The 20,023-nt window shown below is 43.7% G+C and overlaps 1 protein-coding gene across 1 annotated transcript in view; it reads right to left on the bottom strand.

Annotated features, from left to right (window-relative positions):
- The window catches only part of INTS9 (integrator complex subunit 9), a 62,478-nt gene that overhangs the window by 24,216 nt on the left and 18,239 nt on the right, over positions 1 to 20,023 (bottom strand). The window contains exons 7-11 of the mRNA XM_064709968.1: positions 17,529 to 17,649; positions 15,667 to 15,801; positions 12,963 to 13,074; positions 6,488 to 6,668; positions 4,232 to 4,292 (exon numbers count right to left, since the gene is read on the bottom strand). Coding sequence (XP_064566038.1) covers positions 4,232 to 4,292; positions 6,488 to 6,668; positions 12,963 to 13,074; positions 15,667 to 15,801; positions 17,529 to 17,649 — 610 coding nt within the window. The remainder of the gene's footprint in view (positions 1 to 4,231; positions 4,293 to 6,487; positions 6,669 to 12,962; positions 13,075 to 15,666; positions 15,802 to 17,528; positions 17,650 to 20,023) is intronic.

The following is a 20,023-nucleotide window of genomic DNA, read 5'->3' as shown; positions in this document are numbered from 1 at the left end:
AAAAGTTCCCAGCTCATTAAGGGGACTGAGTTTGGAATGATTTGTGCAGGTTTTTTTGTTATCTCCAGATGAGATGGGGTGTGTAAACTTTGCTGTGCCATGGTCAGACCTCCAGCTGGGCCAAACCCAATGCCTGGCATTGAGCCAGTCAGTATTTCCACAGTGGGCTTTTTCTGGAGAGCACAAGCAACATTCAGAGCATCTTTTTACAGGAAGAACCACTATTGACTGAAAGCTTAAGAGATAGGGGCTGGGAAAGTACTGAATCAAGAGTGAGAGCTGCGTTTTTCTGAAATCCCAAATGGTTCTGTGCTTCCCTTTAAAGCTGTGCACTTGATTTACAGGGTCAGCAACTGCTGCTATAAACAGGATAAATCTCCAGAGCCTTTGTGTATCCTTTGTTGAAGTGAGCCAAAATACACAGATATTTACTCTGTGTGTGTGTGTGTGCTCTGTATCCAGAATTTGGAACAGATGTGGCTCCTATCAGGAAATGAGAGATGCATTTATTACTTCACCTCCCTCACTCCATCAGATCAACACTAAGAGAGGCCTAATTTTATCACAGAATATCCAGAGTTGGAAGGGACTCCCATGGATCATTGAACTCCTATATGATAATATTTATTATAAAACAAACCATAATATTCCACAATCACCTGGTTCCAGGTATTTATTTAAATGTGTTATGCAGGAACTGGTAAATGGAGGAGGGAATCAAAGATGAAGAAGACAAATGGTGGTTTTTAAAATCACAAAATCAATATTACTCCCACCCTGGCTCTTTTTTGAGTCAGAAAAAAGGGGTTTTGCAGCCATTTCTCTTAGATCTAGCTAACAGAATCCTTAATAAGAGCACAGTAAATCCAAATCCTCCCTCCACTGGCAAATACTGATCAATACAAATTACCTCTCAGATTTTATTGTTGCAGACATTTAGAGGAGTCTGGATTCACTTATCTTAGAGCCTGAAATTGTCCATGTACAGATCGAACGGAGAGGAACAATTCAGCTCCAACAACTGAGCCATTCCTTTATAAACCCAAACCCTCCACCTCCACCAAAGGGATGGGGCAGAGTGAACAATCCATGGATCCTGTTAAAATGATCAAGGAGAACCCTAATTGCACATCTGGGGCTGTGCTGGGATTGGAATCTTACCATTCCCATATGGAATTTGATAAGACACCACACGTTGGTTCTGGGATACCAGAATAACAAATCTAAGCTAAACAAATTACTGGTTTGTGCTCCACAGTACTTAGCAAGGCACTGAGGAGCCTCAATCTGAGCCTATTTAGAAAGTTGATCCTTGGATAGAATGGATGCAGGGGCTTGGAAGGGAAAGCCTCCCCCTGCCTTGCCAGCTGTGTTGACAAATATTTGGGATCTCCAGGTTTTGACTTCGCAGTCAGGGCAGCTCTTCCCTCAGAAATGCCTTTAAAAAGAAGCTCTTAGTTAGTACACCACTAAAAGGCTGCACAACAAGAACCTGGACACTCCATTTTCACTAATTTTAGCATGAACTGATGTTCAAATCCATCCCTATAAACCTGAAGTGCTTCAGCCCACATTCCTTGCTCCTAAGAGAGGGAAAGCATTCCCTGTTCACTCAGACTGAGGTTAGGAAGCAAACTGCCACCACGAGAACTGTGCCAGGACTGTGTAGGAGGAGGCAAGATGAACATCTACTGCTCCATTAAAGTGGAATTAAACAAGGAGGGAGAAATGTTTTAGGTCCTCTGCAGAGCTGAACATGTGTCTGGCTTTATTCAGCAGAGCAGAACAAGGAATGAGTTCAAAACACGCGACATAAATCATAAAAGGAAAATTTCCACGCAGAGAGAATGCAAAAGCTTCAAACAACTGAGCGTGGAGAGTGAGGAGAAATAAAAATAGTAATTGTAGAGACAATGAAGATGCTTTTATTTACCCTCTTGTGACAACAATAAAGGCATAGTTAAGTGAAATGCCAAATACAATCACAGCTGATTAAAGGAAGGAATTATTCTGTTCTACCACACATCAGGCACTGCTGGAACTCACTGCTGCAAGGGACAACATCGAGGATTTGGGGGATTTTTTGCCTTCTTTGTTTTTAAATCTTGCTGTTTATACAACTAACAGGAACATCAAATTTCAGGACCAGCAGCATGCTGGGCTGGGCTTGTTCTGTGGATAATTAGAAGCTTATTTCCTGGCCTGTCCCTCTCTGATGTATCATGCCAGGCATGTTATTAATGCTTCCTAAGAAGTAAGAGGCATGTCTGAGTAATTCCCTATTTTTCTCCAACAACTGAGCAGTTAAGCACATCTTTTCATGATGGGCAATTTCAGCACAGGTTACATTGCACAAGCCTAGCATTACTTTGAAAAAAGCCAAGCAATTCTCCACTAACAACCTCTCTGATAGAAACCATCATTCACTGTCTGCTTCTGATACTCATTAAAAATCCCCTGAAGTGCCAGTAAGCAAAGCTCCTGCTTGGGGGGGAGATGGGTTGTGGAGGCCCAGGATTGTGCTGGAAAGAGATTTTCTGGATGTTTCACACTGTGTGAATTAAATAGAGTGTCAGGTGGGAGATTTTGGAGGTTTAACAAGGGACACAAGGTGCTGAGCACTGGGGTTTGGCATGGACATCCCATAGGATATTCCATGGGCTATCCCATTCCTCCCTCTGTGCAGGGATCCACTGCTGGGAGGCCTTTCCTACATAATTACCTGATCTACACATGAAACACAGAGCAGGTCTTGCAAAGCTGTTCCAATAATTCAGTAAAATCTCACAATCAACAGGCCCCCAGAGAATATAAAATGTCCCAGGAATCAGAGGACAGAGTTATCACTTTATAAACACAAAACCCCATTGTATAAGATGGGTTAATTAATCCATTCTTTGACAGCTGCATGTTTGGATTCTCATTTTTGGATGGGTTTCCACTTCAATCTGCCAGTTCCAGTGAATACTGTAAATCAGAATATGGGCTGGCAGTGAATCCAATGACACTGTGGATCAACAAGGACATCCCAGAAAGGAGGGATGGAGGGCAAGACAGAAAGCACAGCCACAGCAAGGCTGCAGAGCCTCATACTCAGAGAGTTTGGAATTGATTTATCAGTGGGAATGAATTTTTTGGTTATAAAATAAGTGGTGAACAGGTGGCTTGCCCTGCAGTCCACATTATTCTTGGTAACAGATTATACATAATTCACTGCACATCCTGCTTGCAACACATTCAAGCATCTGGAAAGAGTGAGGGCTCCTGGTCAGATCCTACTTCCAACAACCTTTGAAGCACCTACAGATGATAGATATGATGGGTAATGGCAATTTCCAGAACAAGTCCCTGGATGAGATATATAAGAGGAAAAAAAACACCCAGTGTCTGTAAAAGCATTGAATTTCTGGGCTCTTAAACCTGCCATGGCCACTCTGCACTTCTCATCAAACAGTCTGGACCACAGCAGCTGAAGGAGCCAAGTTCCTGCTTGTACCAAGTGGTTCAGTGGCTCACAGGAGGAGGATTTAGCTAAAATTTTCAGTCCTGTTTCTTCCTTTCTTCTCTTGTTTACTTCAGTGGGAAAGCTGCCTGTTCCCAGAGGAGAATTTTCTGTCCTGCTGTGTGAGGTAACTCTGAAGGCATCAGTTTTATTTAATGTCTGCTTGGCTAAAGCTTCTCCTCTTTGCTTCATTAGAACACTTAATAATTTCATTTAAAATTGCCACAGACAGCACTCAGTGCTGCAAACTTTAAATTTTGATATCAAAATCTCTCTTTCAAGATATCGTTCCTCCTGCAGCAGACATGATGCCTGCCTCAGTGAGGGAGGAAGGAGCTGGCATGACTAAGCTGTCTCTGATAACAGCTCTTAGTTTCACAGACTTGGAAATAAACTGCTTGGACAAAGGGAATGCTCGTGGTTGCAGCTGATAAGAGCAAACATCCCACACCAGATCTCCTTCTGTGGGGGAAGGAGTGAACCAGGCCAGCCTGTGCAAGTGATAGGCTGGAATAAACAGGGTAATTTTGGAGTTTAGGGAACACCATCACTCATTCCTCCCCCATGCTCCCAAATTCATCACAGAAAGCAAAGGAAAAAAAAACATTTTTATGAAAAATTAAACAAAACTTAAATAGCTGTAAAAGGGTTCATGAGAAAAATTAAAAAAATGACAGCTACAGTGGGTGGACTGTGATCCAGAAAATGAACAAGACCATGGTAACTCACCTCAGCGTGGGGAAAAGGAGGTTCTGGAAGATACACCTTTGTTTGTTTGTTATGACACAACCTTTAAGAGAAAAGGAAAGCAGCCAGAGTTAGAGGTGCAGCACATCCTGCAGCATCTGCTGCCATCTACTGTTACACTCCTGGAGAAAACGGGTTTGGATCTGAGGCACCAGGTGCAAAATCCCCAATTTCTCCTGCTGCTGCCAGGGTTTGTGGTTGGAGGCCCCAGACCTACAGGACACAACACCTCAGCCACAGCAGGATCACACAGAGATGGTGCAGGGCAGCTGAAGGTAATTCTGTACACACAGGAACAGCTCCTCTGCTGCTCAAGGTAAATCTGTAACTCAGCATCCACAATGGTTCCTCATCCACATCTCAAAGCCAAATCATCTGTCAACAGAAAAATCCCACTTGCCTCATCCCACTTCTCAGCAGTGACTTGGTCTTTTTGGTCATTCTAATCCAATTTTCCTGCACATTTATTATTGGTAAATTGCCTCTCCCCACGGCCCAAGGCTCACAGTGACCTGGCATTTCCCATCAATCACTTATCTTTAAAACAGATATTGAGAGCTGTTGATGAGCTCTACCCAGACTCCTGATTCATCCTATTACAGCAGCTAAAAAAAGCTGCTTGTCAGAGGTCTGGGTGACGTGACAATGATCTGCAGTGACACTGTCCTGGTGGCTTTTCTGGGAAACACTGCCTGGCTCATTCTTGCACTTTATTACAAAGAAATGAGCCTGGGTCAAACTAATTTTGATAAAGTCTAAGGGATACTAAGAGCAAGGCACTTCCTTTAGCTGAGTAAGGGGTAGAATTAAAAGCTGGAATCCCTGAATATCAACCACAGTTCTGATCCCAAACTTTTATTTTAGAGAGGTTCAACCTTTGCCTCCATTTCCATGTAAATTTACCAGATTTCAACCATCTTTACAATTCTCCTGGGGGATCAATTCCCACAAGATTTCCAGGACCTGTCTTTTCTTTCCTGAACTCCAGAATATGGAGAGGAAGAAGAGAAGAGCTACCTTATTGTATTTAACATTCCAGAGCATGTCTCCATTGGTAAGAATGTGGAAAGAGTTCCAAGTGGTTGAGTTCTCCTTTCCAGGGCTCAGAATCACAGAATGGTTGAGGTTGGGAGGAACCTCCTGAGATCACCAAGCCCAACCCTGCTCAAGCACTCTCAGCAGAGCAGATCATCCAGGACTGTGTCCAGCTGGACTTTGATGTCTCCATAGCAAAGTCTCCATAACCTCTGTGCACAGAGGCTGCAGTGTTTGACAGAATCATGGAATGGTTTGGGTTGGAAGGGATCTGAAAGATCACCCAGTTCCAACCCCTGCCATGGACATGGACACCTTCCACCATCCCAGGCTGCTCCAAGCCCCATCCAACCTGGCCTTGGACACTTCCAGGGGAGGAGCAGCCACAGCTTCTCAGGGCACCCTGTGCCAGGGCTCACCATCCTCACAGGGAACAATTTCTTGCCAATATCCCACCTAACCCTGCCCTCTGGCAGTTTAAATCCTCTACCCTGATGGAATTTCACGTGTTTTAATTTGTTCTGTAAGTGGGCCTTGCTGAAGAGACTGAGCCCTGATCCTCATTACATCCTATCAGGTGTTCCTACACAATGATAAAATCCCCCTGAGCTTTCTGCTCTCCAGGCTGGAGAGCCCCAGCTCCCTCAGCCTCCCCTCATCTCCATGGCCCTGTGCTGGCCTCATTGCAGAAATCCCACATCCTTCTGCTACTGGGGAGACCAGAACCCCACAGAACACTGTCCATGTGGCCTCAGCAGTGCTGAGCAGAGCAGGATCTCCTCTCCTGACCTGCTGGCTCTGCTCTGCCTCGTGCAGCCCAGGACACTCTTGGCCTTTTCTTGCCATGGCTCAGCAAAATTAAGCCTGAAAAGTCTATTTTGCTTAGCCAGGGACATCATGGTAGAATCTGGGGGGGCTAAGACTTGCAAACAGGCACAGCTAAAACCCACTCAAGTCAGGAACATAATTTACTCATTAGGGTAAGCACGAAAAAGCAGAGATTGAGTTTGTACATTCTATAGGAAATGATCCTTCCCTAATTATAGAATATATTTTTACACACACACCCACACAAACACACACACCCTGGTGACTCCAGGAACATGTTCACAATCCTAGCCAGGATTATTTTAGAATCTGTCAGGTAGAGATAACCTGCACCTCCTCTTCCCACAGCTGAGGGTGCTGCCCTGGCACACCTACCACTCAGCAAAGATCTGGGAGAACTCCAGGGAGCTGTTGGCAACAGGTGAGATGAAATAAAAGGGGACATTGGAGAGTCCTGCAGAGTCAATGTACTGATAGAGGCACTCCAGCAGGTCGTAGATGACTCCAGAGGGGTAACAGGGAACCAGGACATTGCCTCCATTCCGGACTGTCATTGCTGGGGGAGAGACAATGAGAGAAATCAGTTCACTGCTTGTGAATTTAAACTTCTATCCAAATTTCCTTCTATAAATTTCATCCAAATTTATATAAAAAGCAGCTTTTGCATGAATTAGCACAACACACTATGCACATGAGTTGGGAAGAAGTTTGGAAGTAACAGGGAACCAGGACATTGCCTCCATTCCGGACCATCATCGCTAGGGGAGAGACAACGAGAGAAATCAATTCACTGCTTGTGAATTTAAACTTTTAATACATTTCTTTCATCCAAGTGTATATAAAAAGCAACTTTTGCATGAATTAGCACAACACATTATGAACATGAGTTGGGAAGAACTTTGGAACTAACAGGGAACCAGGACATTGCCTCCATTCCGGACCGTCATTGCTAGGGGAGAGACGAGAGAAATCAATTCACTGCTTATGAATTTAAACTTCTAATAAATTCCATCCAAATTTCCTTCTATATATTTCATCCAAATTTATATAAAAAGCAGCTTTTGCATGAATTAGCACAACACATTATGCACATGAATTGGGAAGAACTTTGGAACTAACAGGGAAGCAGGACATTGCCTCCATTCCAGACTGTCATCGCTAGGGGAGAGACAATGAGAAAAATCAATTCACTGCCTGTGAATTTAAACTTTTAATAAATTCCTTTCACCCAAATTTATATAAAAAGCAGCTTTTGCATGAATTAGCACAACACATCATGCACATGAGTTGGGAAGAAAACCTGTGATCATTACATACATTTATTTCCTGCCCTTTCCAGGCTAAGTGGAGTGATTCTACTCCTTTCACGGGGGGCACAAGGAAAACTCCTGACAGGAGAGGGCAGCCGTGCACTGGCACAGGAGGATAAAGGAGAGACAAAAACCACCTCACCATCGAAATAAACCCTGCTCCACCTCCCAGCTGCCTCCAGAGGGGAGGGACAACAGCTCCCAGGTCTCAGCCAAAAGCACTGCACATGGTGAGCTGTTCAGTGCTTGGATTTCAGATGGAAAGCTGAAGGTGTGGTTATTTCAAACAGCACTCAGAGCCAGGAATGGGTGATGGAATGTTTGGCCTTTTAAAATCTCTAAATATTTCTGTCCTTTCTCTGTAACAAGAACAATTTAAAACTTGTAGACAGCATGAGACTAGATAAAAATGAGGAGAAGAAAAAGGAAATACAGGTTTATTCTGTAATTGAGACAGATCTGAGCACAACAGCAAAAGCAAGCAGAGCAAACATTGTGTTCTTTTGGCAGAATGAATTACAAAAACACTGCACCTTCTGGGAAAGCAGAAATACTTTGTTCAGCTCAGTGAGCAATTTCACCTGTGGGGTAAAACCATCCACTGCTGTTAAATGCAGTGCAGCAATAACAGCATGCACCAAGCATTCCACAGAAAGCTGTGGAAGAGCCTGAAAATACAAATATTGCATCCCCCCAAATCCCTTCCTTGACTTCAATTTCCTGCTGAGCTTTGCTGGGGTATGGATTTAACACTTTAAGGGTCTTTTTGCCCTTGATGGAGCAGAATGTTCCTCAAGGAAGATTTTTTCTGGCTGAATGTTTAAGTTTTATGGAGTTCAGGGGGATGCACAGCCTAGTAGGAATTTTCACATGCATTTGTGGTTGTTTTACTCCTTGTAGCAGTCAGTGCCTCGGACACTGTGCTATCAACAACTGCTGATCAAAGGCCTCTTGTTTATCACTTATAATACAACTGCAGGGTAGAGGATTTATTTCTCCAGGCCATTTGCAAACTATACCACCCAAATATTTGTGGAGATGAGCAGCAACAGCTCACATTTGTCCAGAACTTGAGATGTTCCCAAACATCCCAGCAATGTGTGACATTATCCCCCTCACCTGGGCAAATCTAAACTATCCCAGCTGTAAAAAAGGATGTGAAGAGAGCAATGAGGAGGTTAAGAATATTTTCAAAGCCATCTGGAAGTGGAATTTGAGGTTCTGGCTCCAAGACCTGAATTTACACAGAGACATCACACCCCCAAAATTTCTGCAGAGGGAAGTACCTACACCCACTGCAGCAGGAATGGTGCACAGGCCAGGGATGGGATGCAGAACAGAGGTAAAAGAATGTGTCAGGCCACAAAAAACCTGAATTCCATTCCTTTGTGGTGCTTTGGCCCTGGCTGGAGGCTGGGTGCCCACCAAAGCTGCTCTATCACCCAGCTGGGCAAGGGCAGAAAATGTAACAAAAAGCTTCTGGGGAGAGTTAGAATCACCATGGACAAAATAGACTTGACTTGTGGAAATCAGTTTAATTTATTTCACCTCTCTCCACAGGGCACAGGCCTGGCCAGGACCCTGCCCCAGTGTGGGGTCTCCAGGTGGATTTCTGCACCCTTGTGGGGCCCCACGGGCTGCAGGGGCACTGCTGCCTCTCCCTGGGCTGGGAATCTCAGCTCTGGTGCCTGGAGCAGCTCCTGCCTCTTCTTCCTCACTTATCCTCACTCTCCTCCTCCCTGGCTGATACTGCTCCTGCACAGTAATTTCCTTCCCCTCTTCACTCTGATATCCCACACGTGCTGCCACCTTGGCCAGCAGTGGGTCCATCCTGGAGCCACCTGGGATGGGGGAAATTTCTGGAAACCCCTCACAGAAACCAGCTCTGTAGCCCCACACTACCAAAACCTGGCCATGCCAAAGCCAACACAGCCTGAATTCCCAGCTCTCCCTTCCCCACAGCCACTGGTTCCCTGGAAACCTCAACATTTTCTGCTGAAAACAAACACAAGTTTAAGATTTTTAGGGCCACAGAAGAAATAACAGAGGGTAAAGTCTTGGAGGAGATGGCAGCTTGAGTTTCTGCCCCCAGCAAAATTGCAGAGCTGTTTTGAGCAATAATGGATATAAAATCACAATCCTGGGAGTGGAGAATGATTCCAGCCAGGTGCCCACCAGGCCAGGGATCCACAAAGGGTTAAGCATCACCTCCCAGCTTCTGCAAAACAGGGGTGAAAACCTTTCCAAAAATATTGCTTTCCACACAAGCAGTAGGTCCAGTCTGGCTCTCTGCAGCACTAAAACAACTTTTCAGAGTTGTCAGCAAGAGGACACATCTATCTGAAAGTTGTTTAAAGCCCAATTTATCTTGGTGACTGACGGATGCTCTCTCCTGATAAAAGTTGTATAATAATCTTGGCATTTCAAATTTAGTCTCCTTCAGCAGCTCCATTACAAGTTGTTCAATTTACAACTCACAAAGAGATCCTTGCTTTCCCAACAGCTGCTGCCACAAGGTCGAGCTGGCACCTAAAAAGCAAACTGTGCTCTTTTCTGCTCTCTATAAACACACACAGCCTCACACTCACACAAAATATCACCAACTGTCCCCACAGACAGACTGGCAGCTTTGCTGCTGCTGCCCAAGGCAATGTGGAAATGAAACTGCTCTCCTTGAGCTGCAGAGTGCTGCTGCTGCAGAGCTGAGCAGGGAAAAAGGGGCTTGGGGTAAAGTGGATGAAAACAGAGAGTGAGGTGGAATTTTCTGGGATGAAAACAGAGAGTGAGGTGGAATTTTCTGGGATGAAAACAGACTGAGGTGGAATTTTCACACTTCCATTTCTGTGCCTCAGATCCCTCCTTCACAAGCATGCTGGTACCTCCCCACCCACATTTTTGGTGAATTTTGGTCTGCTTTGGAGTTTTTACCTTGATATTCTGAGCTGCTTATGCACTCCCTTGAATATTTTGGAAGTGAGAAAACACAGATGAAAACCACTGTGCTCAGCCTGCCTGCTCAATTGCTTTGCCCAGTAACCCATTGCTTCTGGACTTCTTTACATATTTGAAAGAAAACTGATTTTCTGTTTTCTTGATATTGGGTAGATAAATATAGCTGGTGTCATGTAAAAGACAGCCCTAAACTGCATTAATATAGAAATATTTAATTTCTTCAGATTGCTGGTTTTTGGCAAGTATCACCTAATCTCCAGATTCTTACAATGGCATTATTTTATCATCTTCCTTTGGTCTTTAATGATTTTCTCATTTCTCTGAGTTTGTCTCATTCAAGACAGAAACTGGTTTGAGGACCTGCAAACCCCTGAGAAGAGTCCAGAATGTTTCTGTAAACCAGAACAAGTTGTGCAGACAAACAGCCACCTGCACTGACACATGTAACATGTTTATTTATACACAGTCAACCTCTGGATTCTGCTTTGGCTCAACTACAGCTAGAAGACTGTCGGATCTCAGGATCTCAGTCCTGAGGTGCCGGGCCACCGAGACCACCCTGGGGGGGCTCGGGACTCCTGGAATGTTGCCAGAAGTGTCTGGTGGCTGCACTTTGACCCTACACAGGATGAGGATAGGAGGACTTCACCGGGGTGAATGGTGAAGGGATTAGTTAATTAGAGGGTGAGACACAGGGTTTAGGATTTATGTACAGGGGGGTTTAGAGGAGTAAGATGGAGGAATTGGGGTGTGTCCTGTCCTTCTTCTTCTTCCTCTTCTCCTCCATCTTCTTTGGCCATGGTGGCACTTTTGGATTGGTTATTACTGAGAGTGCACCCAGCAATGAGAATAAATGGTATTGGGGAAAAATGATAAATATTGTACACGTAACAATGGGTATAAAGATAGGTGGCTGCCCCGGAGGGCAGCACAGTGTGCTCATGGCTGACTGCTGAGCAGATCTCTGTTCGGCTGAAAGAACATCTTTTAGATAAACAATTAATAAACATAAAAACCGAAAGAAGAACTGAAGCCTCTTCTCGTCCTTCGATACGCGGGCTGCCCCAAGGCCACCCCGGGCAATTCCAGGCCCCTCAAACAGCCGAGAGAAACCGGACAGAAGACTTTAATTTGTAAATGCATTTTAATGAAGAGTCTCACTCTTGTTTACTCAGTGCCATAGGAGGGGATTGTGCCACTGTTTGTCAGAGGGACAGTGACCCCCATGAAGGTCCAGAGAAGGGCAGCACATCTGGATTTACCAACACAAGGTCACCAGAGCTGATCTGTGGCACCTCACAGCATAATAAAATTCAGTGTTTAAAAACAATGAAAAGGCAGGTGAAACACACACATGTAAAAACACACGTTTAGGAAAGGAGGTCACAGGTGTTAACACAGCTTCAAGGGGAGGTTGAACAAAACCACTGGGCATCATTAACTACACAAACACATCCAATTCAGGAAATTCCTGACATAAAAATACTTAACGATCATGAGAGCAAAGTATCCCAGAATCTCACCCTGCTCTCCTGCTCTTCTTCAGGCATATGCACACAGTTCCTGCTGGAGCCAGGATGCTGGCAGAGAGGATCTTTAGTAAAACCCATAATTATCATTCTTATAAAATGCCAAAATGTGCTCTATTAACAGATATTTAGGAGCATTGAGTGGTTTGGGTTGGACTTAGGGATCACCCAGTTCCACCCCCCTGCCATGGGCAGGGTCCCACCCCACCAGACCGGGAATTTAGTCCGATTTAGTTTTCTCATGTCTTTTGGTAACCTTTGTCAGGATCCTTCTATCACGAGCTTTTTAGTTTTATTTGCAAAAAGTAGTGAATTTTAAAAAAAGGGAAGATCTCTGATGAAAGAACAGGGAACATAGAGCAGGACAGCCATGGAAAAGGGGTTTGATGAAAGAAGGATGAGAGCACAGAGGAACTGAGCAGGGGGAAGGGGAGAAAAGGAGAGAACAGCACTGGATGTGACATTCCAAACAGGCTGGAAAATGCTGCCATTCACACTGATATCACAGCTTTGCAATTATCAGCTTTTCCAGCTGTGAAAGCGTCTGATTAGGTTTTATATATCTGGGGGTCTATAAATATATCTTGACTTTTTTTTTTTTTTAAACAGAGATTGTGCTGTTTGCTTTTGATATATTTAAAAGTCAGGTGTAAGAAGGGAAGCAGATGTGCTTGTTTTCAAAACTGAAAGTCATAAAAAAGCATATAAAGACTTTACTCTGGCTGATCCACAGGAAGGAAATAGTAATATTTCAGCTGGGAACAATATCCACATAGCCTGTTGGCAGCCAAGTGACATACTTAGCAAACCAAGAGCAGCAAGTGATTAAATCTCATTATACCTGTTCCATTCCAAAACATTTTAGGTACAACTTGTGTCTCTCCAAGCACTTACTGTATTAATGACACCAAGAGCACATCGTAAAATCTAAACAGGTAGTTTTATGCCAGGAGCTATAGCTGGACAACTTATTCAATTCCAGGAATCTCAGAATTATTTCCCACCCAAAGCCATGAATAAGATGATAAAACAGGCAGGAGATTTCTGTCAGTGACCTACCCAGGTTGCTGCAGAACTCTCCCACCATTCCATCGGGGTTGGCAGTGGGGATCTGGGTCAGCCCTGTCAGGATGAGAACGTCGCTGTTCTTAAGGGAAGCCTGGTCCATGGGCTGGAACAGAGGACAGGGAAATACAATCAGGAATGGCAGAGTTCCTCCAGGCAGGACATGATGGATACAGTCCCCAAACATTTTACACCTCACACTCCTCCATCTGTGGAAAACTAACTTGTTTTATTAAAGCAGAATGAAACTGCAAACCCATTTCTCTGCATTAGCAAGCAGAGAGTAGATATTCAGAAATTTGATATTAGTGTGACACTAAATACATATTCTTGACACTGAAAATGTAGCATGATCCAATCTTGATAAGGTAAAATCCAATTCTCTGTCTGCAGATGGTGAAAAGGTAACTTTGAGCCTCACTCTGGGTTGGGATGTCCTTCCCACAGCTACTGATTAAGCAAAAGTGGGCAACTGCTTGGCAGCTGTGTGGTATCTTATGGTTATTTACTCTCAATAAACAACGCTCTGCAGTCTCACCAATCAGGAAAGATTTCTGCCAGAAGAGACAGATGAAGAGATTTCCTCTGCTGAGCCCCCAAGACCACTGTAAGGTCAATTCCCCTGCTCACAGCTCCCAGAGCCATTCTGAAGCAGTTGAGAAGGACCCTGCTCTGTTAAACATGCAGGGGAATTTCATATTAACTCTGACAGGAGTTGAAACTGTGCACCCCCTTGTAGGATCAGACCTGACACGTGAGATTTATCACAATCTTTGACTCTCTCCAGTGTGTCCATGAAAATGAAATGCCAATAATGTAATAAAAAATAATATGGAATCTGCCTGTGATAATGTACATAATGATTATGGTATATTAGATCCCCATAATTTCAGATGCCATTGCACTGAGAGGGCCTGCATTGATTTTTGTGGGTTAATGTAAAGAATATGTCTTAAAAGGCTTTTAGTGACATGTCTGAACCTGTGCTGTCAACTCCTGTTCTCCACTTCAGTGGCAACGGTGTCAATCCAGCCTCAGGAGAGGGGGAGACAAAATTTCAATGGAAACCATCTGCCAGCAGAACAGGGAACAGTCAGTGGTGCCAGGCCTAAATCCCAATTCACTGCAAAAGCAGCTCTGGATATGTTCAAAGTACATCCTATTTTAAAACAAAATGCAGTGACTTTTTTCACACCCTGCTAAAAAAAATGGGAATTTCAACGATGAACTTCTCATCATGATCATATGGACAGACAAACAACTTTTCACTCCCTGAGGAAGAAATGATTTGTTGCTCACAATTCTGACTGTGTGCCACTTGAGATACTGTTATCATTACATATTGTCTGTCAAACATCAAAGAGATGATGAAGTTGGTTGGAAGCTCCCAAAAGCCACACACAGAAACACCAGATTGCAGCAGCCTGTGCTGGTGCTCCCAGGGATTAACCCCAGGACAAAAACTATCCATTGTCCTCAAAAAGCATCTGGAAGCAAATGCAAGACAATGATGATATGGGGTAACATCTGTGATGTGGTAAATAACAAGGAAAGTACAAACTGAATGGGATTTTAACTATTTGTTAAATATTTCCTTTTAAAGATGTGCCCATGAGCAGTTCACTCACACCCTTCTCTGCTACTGAGACTTAATTTCCTTAAAACCAGAGATTTTACCAGAAGCTTCCAGAGAAATGTTCACCTTTGGAAAATGATGAAGTCTGACCTGATAAACTGAATCTCTTTTCATATCAATGAGGAGAAAACATTCTCAGCTACCAAATTACTTCGTACAGGGCAAAGTTTCTCCTCACAGAAATATTGCATTCACACATTATCAAATCCTGCTGCTCCTTCTCCAGGAGGGGATGAGAGCACAGCCCAGGATGGAATGGGGCTGATGAGAAACAGGGATTTAGAGGCTCTGATACATTTTGTGCACCTAAGGATGGGCACACTATTAAGGATCATTTATCCACTGTAGTTTCTCAGCTGAGAACAAGCTTTTAAGTGAGGGATGCTCAGAAGCAAAGCTCTCCAGCAGACACCCACCTTGGGGGAAATCACTTAGTGATCAAAAACCTGACACATCTTCTAAATTATTTTTAAATACCTCCTGCAATAATGCTTTTAACTATTTTGACAACTTCTGAAGCGCACAGCACTGCAAACTTCAAGCCTTTCTTTGCAGTAAGAATTTATGGATCTAGAGAGAATTAATTTACTGGAAATTACATCTACAGCACTATAAAGACTTTGCCCTTAGCAGAGCAGGGTGGAAAAGTTGGCAGCCACTGAGCTATCATTCCTCCTAAGGAAGGATGTTTCAGAAGTGATATAAAGCAGTCTGTGAACTGTCTGTGAAGATTCTTCAGTCAAATATGGATTTTTTTTTTTAAGTCACTAATGCTCTTTTGTTTAACTCTATTGAAAATTTCCTCTTTAGAGTGAAAGACAATTCCACAGTTTTAAGTGAACATCAAATCAGGAATAACAAAGAATTTTAGTTATCTTTCCCTCATAACTATTGATACCTGTCATTTGTCAGGGTATGTCTTATCAATGCCCATTAAGTCCAGGCACTGGTAACACAGTTGCCTTAGAGTGGCCTCTACCTTAAACCTGATCCCAGCTGGAATAACCCCTTGTTTTGGAGCAAAAGTTCCTCCTAAAGACTAAGGAAAGCCAGGGGCTGTACCTGAGGGTGTGTTGTAAGCAGGGAAGATCCTGAAACATAAGAAACCTTTTCATAGTGTGACTGGATAATCCAATTGGAGCTCCCAAGAGCGTAGCCCGAGCTCAGAGGGGTGACCTGCACAGCACCAAACAGCTCCTGAAACACACAGGGAGAGACATGAACTTGAGAGAGCCCCAGAAGAAATCAGGACAGGTCATTTTGTCATCAGTGGTAGGAATTTCAAAAGCAGTTCTGCTGCTCAAAGTCTTTGTGAAGCTGTGCTGCTGAGAATGACACCTGCTGGTTTTACCCACCCATGTCTGGCAGGACACAAGCTCTGAAAAAAGCTTTTCCTGAGGCAGGGACTCAATAAAGTCTCTCTTCCATGAGAATTTTATGGCATCTGAGTTCACACTGAACAATACCTCAAAATGAAGGAATCAATCTTGATCCTTGATCTTGATCTTCTGCTTGACTCTGCTGTATTGAAGAAGTTTGTGGGGGCTTTGCATCTTTGAAGATTCTATTCTCCTTTAGTCAAATTAAATTGGTATTGGCCAGCAGGAGAGAAGGAAGGACAAGTACTTCTATATTGATATAAAAACTCTGCTTGGGTTGCAAATTTTACTGTGGAAAACAAACTTAACCTCAAACTTTCTAGCTTTCTAACTTTCTTTCTTTTCAAATGCTACCTGCTCATAATTTAGCAACAACACCCTGCAAACTCAATCCACATTTTAGTTTCAGTGTAAGCAACTTGACAGTTGCCTCCTTTCCAGGTGTCATTAGGAATTGTATTCCTTCATCTGTACCCAGGAATGTGGAATACTTGTTTGGAGAAAGGAAAATAAACCTCCCTAATGTGATCTGCCTTCTGGTTACTGAATAATAGAACAAGCATCTGATTCATGCAATACAATGATTTTTCCAGTATTTCAATTCATATTTGGATGCCTTGAAAAACAAGGCAGGGTGCCTTCATTCCTAAGAGTGTGCAAGCCAAGGGTCTAAAATTTGATTATTTGAAAAGTTAGCTTTGGGAAGAGAAAAAAATAGAGGTAACTACAAAAGAATGATTGGCTGAGATACACACATCTAAAATTAAGGGAGATGCATCCACACTGTGAGGACAGTCAAAAATTAACTGAAACAATCCATGGATAATGAGGAGTCACAACTTACTTTAAGCCATATTTTTTTTTTAAGGCCTTTGAGCAGCAAAACCAGGTATCACAGCCCAAACAAGAGCAGGGATCATGGCACACATGCTGCCAACAATCCATATGAGATCTGCAGACTATGGAACTGTGGGTTCAGTTCATTCTGGAAACCACACTGGATTATAGTCAACAGCATTACATTCAATAACTGTTAGCTGGAAGCCCTGGGAAAGGAGTTTCTGAAGTTCACATTGAACCATTAGGTTTTGTTTACAGTCCCTAATTTACAGTATGAAACAAAGTGGAGGCTAAAGCACTCTAAAGATTCCCAGAAGTGAGATTGGGGAGCTGGGAGCTGGGAAGGGGATGTGGCTTAGAGACAGAGAGGATACATTCACTCCCTGCATCCTCCCAGCTCTCAGCGGGCCAGCCATCAGCTCCAAATTTGAGGGCACGCCGCCTTAAAATTGGCCTCCCCAAGGAAGAGAAGAAACAAATGGATATTCCCTGATTTCACCAAACAAGAGCCCTTCCTGGGAGGCAGACTGAGGGGCAGTCTGTGTAATCCTGTCTTGCCTGCCTGTGCCAGAGTAACTAGATCCAACCAACACAGGATTTAGAGGGGAAAAGCTGGGGATCAGTTGTTGGTGTTGTCCTGAGGAGTTTTGGTGTTGCCCTGAGGAGTTTTGGTGTTGCCCTGAGGGCAGCTGTCCAGGTACTCACGATTTTCTGGGAGTAGCCCACCAGCTGGATCTTGCTGAGGGCTGCGTTCACCTCAGGCATGGTGTAGCACTTCCTCCACATGGACACCTCCACTGCATCCTTCAGCGGGGCTGGCAGCAACCTGTGAACACCAGTGGGAGGTTCTGTGGGGATCCAGAACAGCAGCTGGTGCTGGACCAGCTTCTACAACCATTTACATTCTCCACATCTTTCATTTTACCCTTTTAAATTTTTATTTTCAGTGTGCCTGGTGCTTCAAAGTGAGGAGTAAAGCCACACTTCCCAATCTCTGTTGCTGTTCTGTCCAGCCCTTGCATCAAAGAAGTAGCTGTGATCAAGGTGTTACCACAACTCTTGGAGTATTTTCATCCCTGATGAAAAGTGCTGGCTGATTTGAGATGTCAACATGAAATGCACCTCCAGCACTAGGATCTCAGATCAGTGTCCATTTTTTATATCATAATAATCTGAAAAATTCCCTAATAATCTGAAACAATCTGGTGATTAAAGTACAGCTACCAGACCACGAGCAGGGATGGCCCTGCCCTGATTTCTGCCACTGGCCTCTTCCAAGAGCACATGTCCCTGCAGCCCAGCTCAGCTTCCCTGCCTTCAACCCCACTTCCCTCCCGAGTGCCCTGGCAGGGACACACGAGCTGACACTGCAGAGCTCTTTGAAATCCCCTCCACGGAAGTATTTAAGATGTTTTACACCAAAGTGAGATCCATCCATTCTGCTCCTCACAGACACTGCAAGTCAGCTGGCCGGTGTTGTCAAGGGAAGAAGTGAACTATAATGTCACAGGCTGGAAGAGGGATGGCTAACTTCTGGGAAATAAATCTTCCTCAGCAACATGAACTGAGGCAGGAAGCAGAACAGCTGCCAAATGCATAAGAAGAATAGGATTTTTTTTTTTTTGTATATTAAACCAATGCTAAATCAAAGGCTAATTCAAACCAATTTCCAAAGATTTATGGAAATTGGTCAAGTTTCTTTGATCAATTTGTTTAAAGGAATTTAATTTATTGTTATATCTACTAGGTCAGTGAACTCCTCCATAATTTAAGATACTGAAGAAAGGATTAAAGACAGCTCTTGCCAAGACCACAGCACAGGTCCAGAACGATAACTGCAATTCCAGCACACGCTGGCTGAAAGCACCCTGTGCTTCAGGAAACAAACAAAGCCTTCAAGGTCTTTTTTGGGAAGTCGTAAGCAACAAAAGGAGACACAATGTGGAGAGTTGTCCACCACTGCACTGAAGCAAATTGCCTGTAAAAGCCTTTAACCTACCATAAGAAGCATTTAGTGTTGGAGGCTTTCAGGAGCTTCTCTTCTGGGAAGAGGAAAATGTTTCTCCAGGTAATGGAGAAAGTGGGGAATTGTCCTTGGTGACTGAAGGAAGTTTCTCTTAGCCTTGACTGTGGCTACACTGAAAGTACTCTGATCCCTGGCAGAGACCAGGGGCACCAGTCTCCAGTGGCTTCATGAAGCTGAGTGACAACGAGGTGCTGGTCCCTCAGGTGCATTCAGTCTGTCATCTCACTTCTAAAATCCCTACAGAGTTACCAGAGGATGTTTTGTGGTCTGGAGTAAATCTACTGCCACCATGGCAACATCCTGTTAGAGATCACCTCACAACAACCAGAGGTGTGAGGGCAGCTCTGGGACTGCCATAAACGGGGAGGTACCACCAATCCACATGGTTGAGGCTACAAAATTCACCCTTTAAAAACTCAGGGATTTGTATTTTTCCCTGGGATCTGCATGGAGACAGCCCCTCCTGGTCAATGCAAAGGGGGACATTTAATATATGATGTAAAATCCCAGAATTGTTTGGAGGGAGAGGAAGATGGCAGCACCAAACCACATCAGGCCACGGCCTCTCCCTGCCCTGCTCAGCCTCAGGAAACAGCCTGTTTCAAACACTTTAAAAGATATGGGAAACCATCAAAAAAGAAATCAAGAAATCAACAAGAAAAGTGCTTTTCACAAGGCAAACTTCCTCTTTAGCCCCTGAATCCCACTCAGTGTGAAAGATATCCTGGCTGACATCTCCAGAGCTTCCACGAGACTGCTCACTTGAAATAAAAGCCAGTGGCAATAAAACAGGCTAAGCAATTAGTTCAGACTGGATCTGATAATGGAAAAATGTAAACCACTATAATGAACTTATTATATTTTATACAGTATTTGCATTTAAAATGCTCCAGCGCTTTATCTAATGAAGATGATAATACTTTGTGTTTTATACTAACTGTTTGGAGGAGAACTAGCTGAACTGTAAAGCAGTAATGGGGATTGATCAGCCTGAAAAATTAAAAGTTAGACTCAGAAGTAATAAGTATTCTGTTCTAGCAACAGCCAAGTAGGAAAAAAAATCCCAATTCATCAAGATCACATTTTCTTAAGTAACGGATGTCAGTCCAAGGCTGCATGTGCCATTAGCCAGGTGCTAATTTGGGGATCAGTTGATGTTTTGCTCTAATAATCA

The sequence above is a fragment of the Zonotrichia leucophrys genome, chromosome 3, assembly GCF_028769735.1.
Source record: "Zonotrichia leucophrys gambelii isolate GWCS_2022_RI chromosome 3, RI_Zleu_2.0, whole genome shotgun sequence".
In the NCBI taxonomy this organism is placed as follows: domain Eukaryota; kingdom Metazoa; phylum Chordata; class Aves; order Passeriformes; family Passerellidae; genus Zonotrichia; species Zonotrichia leucophrys.
Note: the sequence above shows the minus strand (reverse complement) of the source record. Positions and strands in the feature narration are given on the sequence as shown.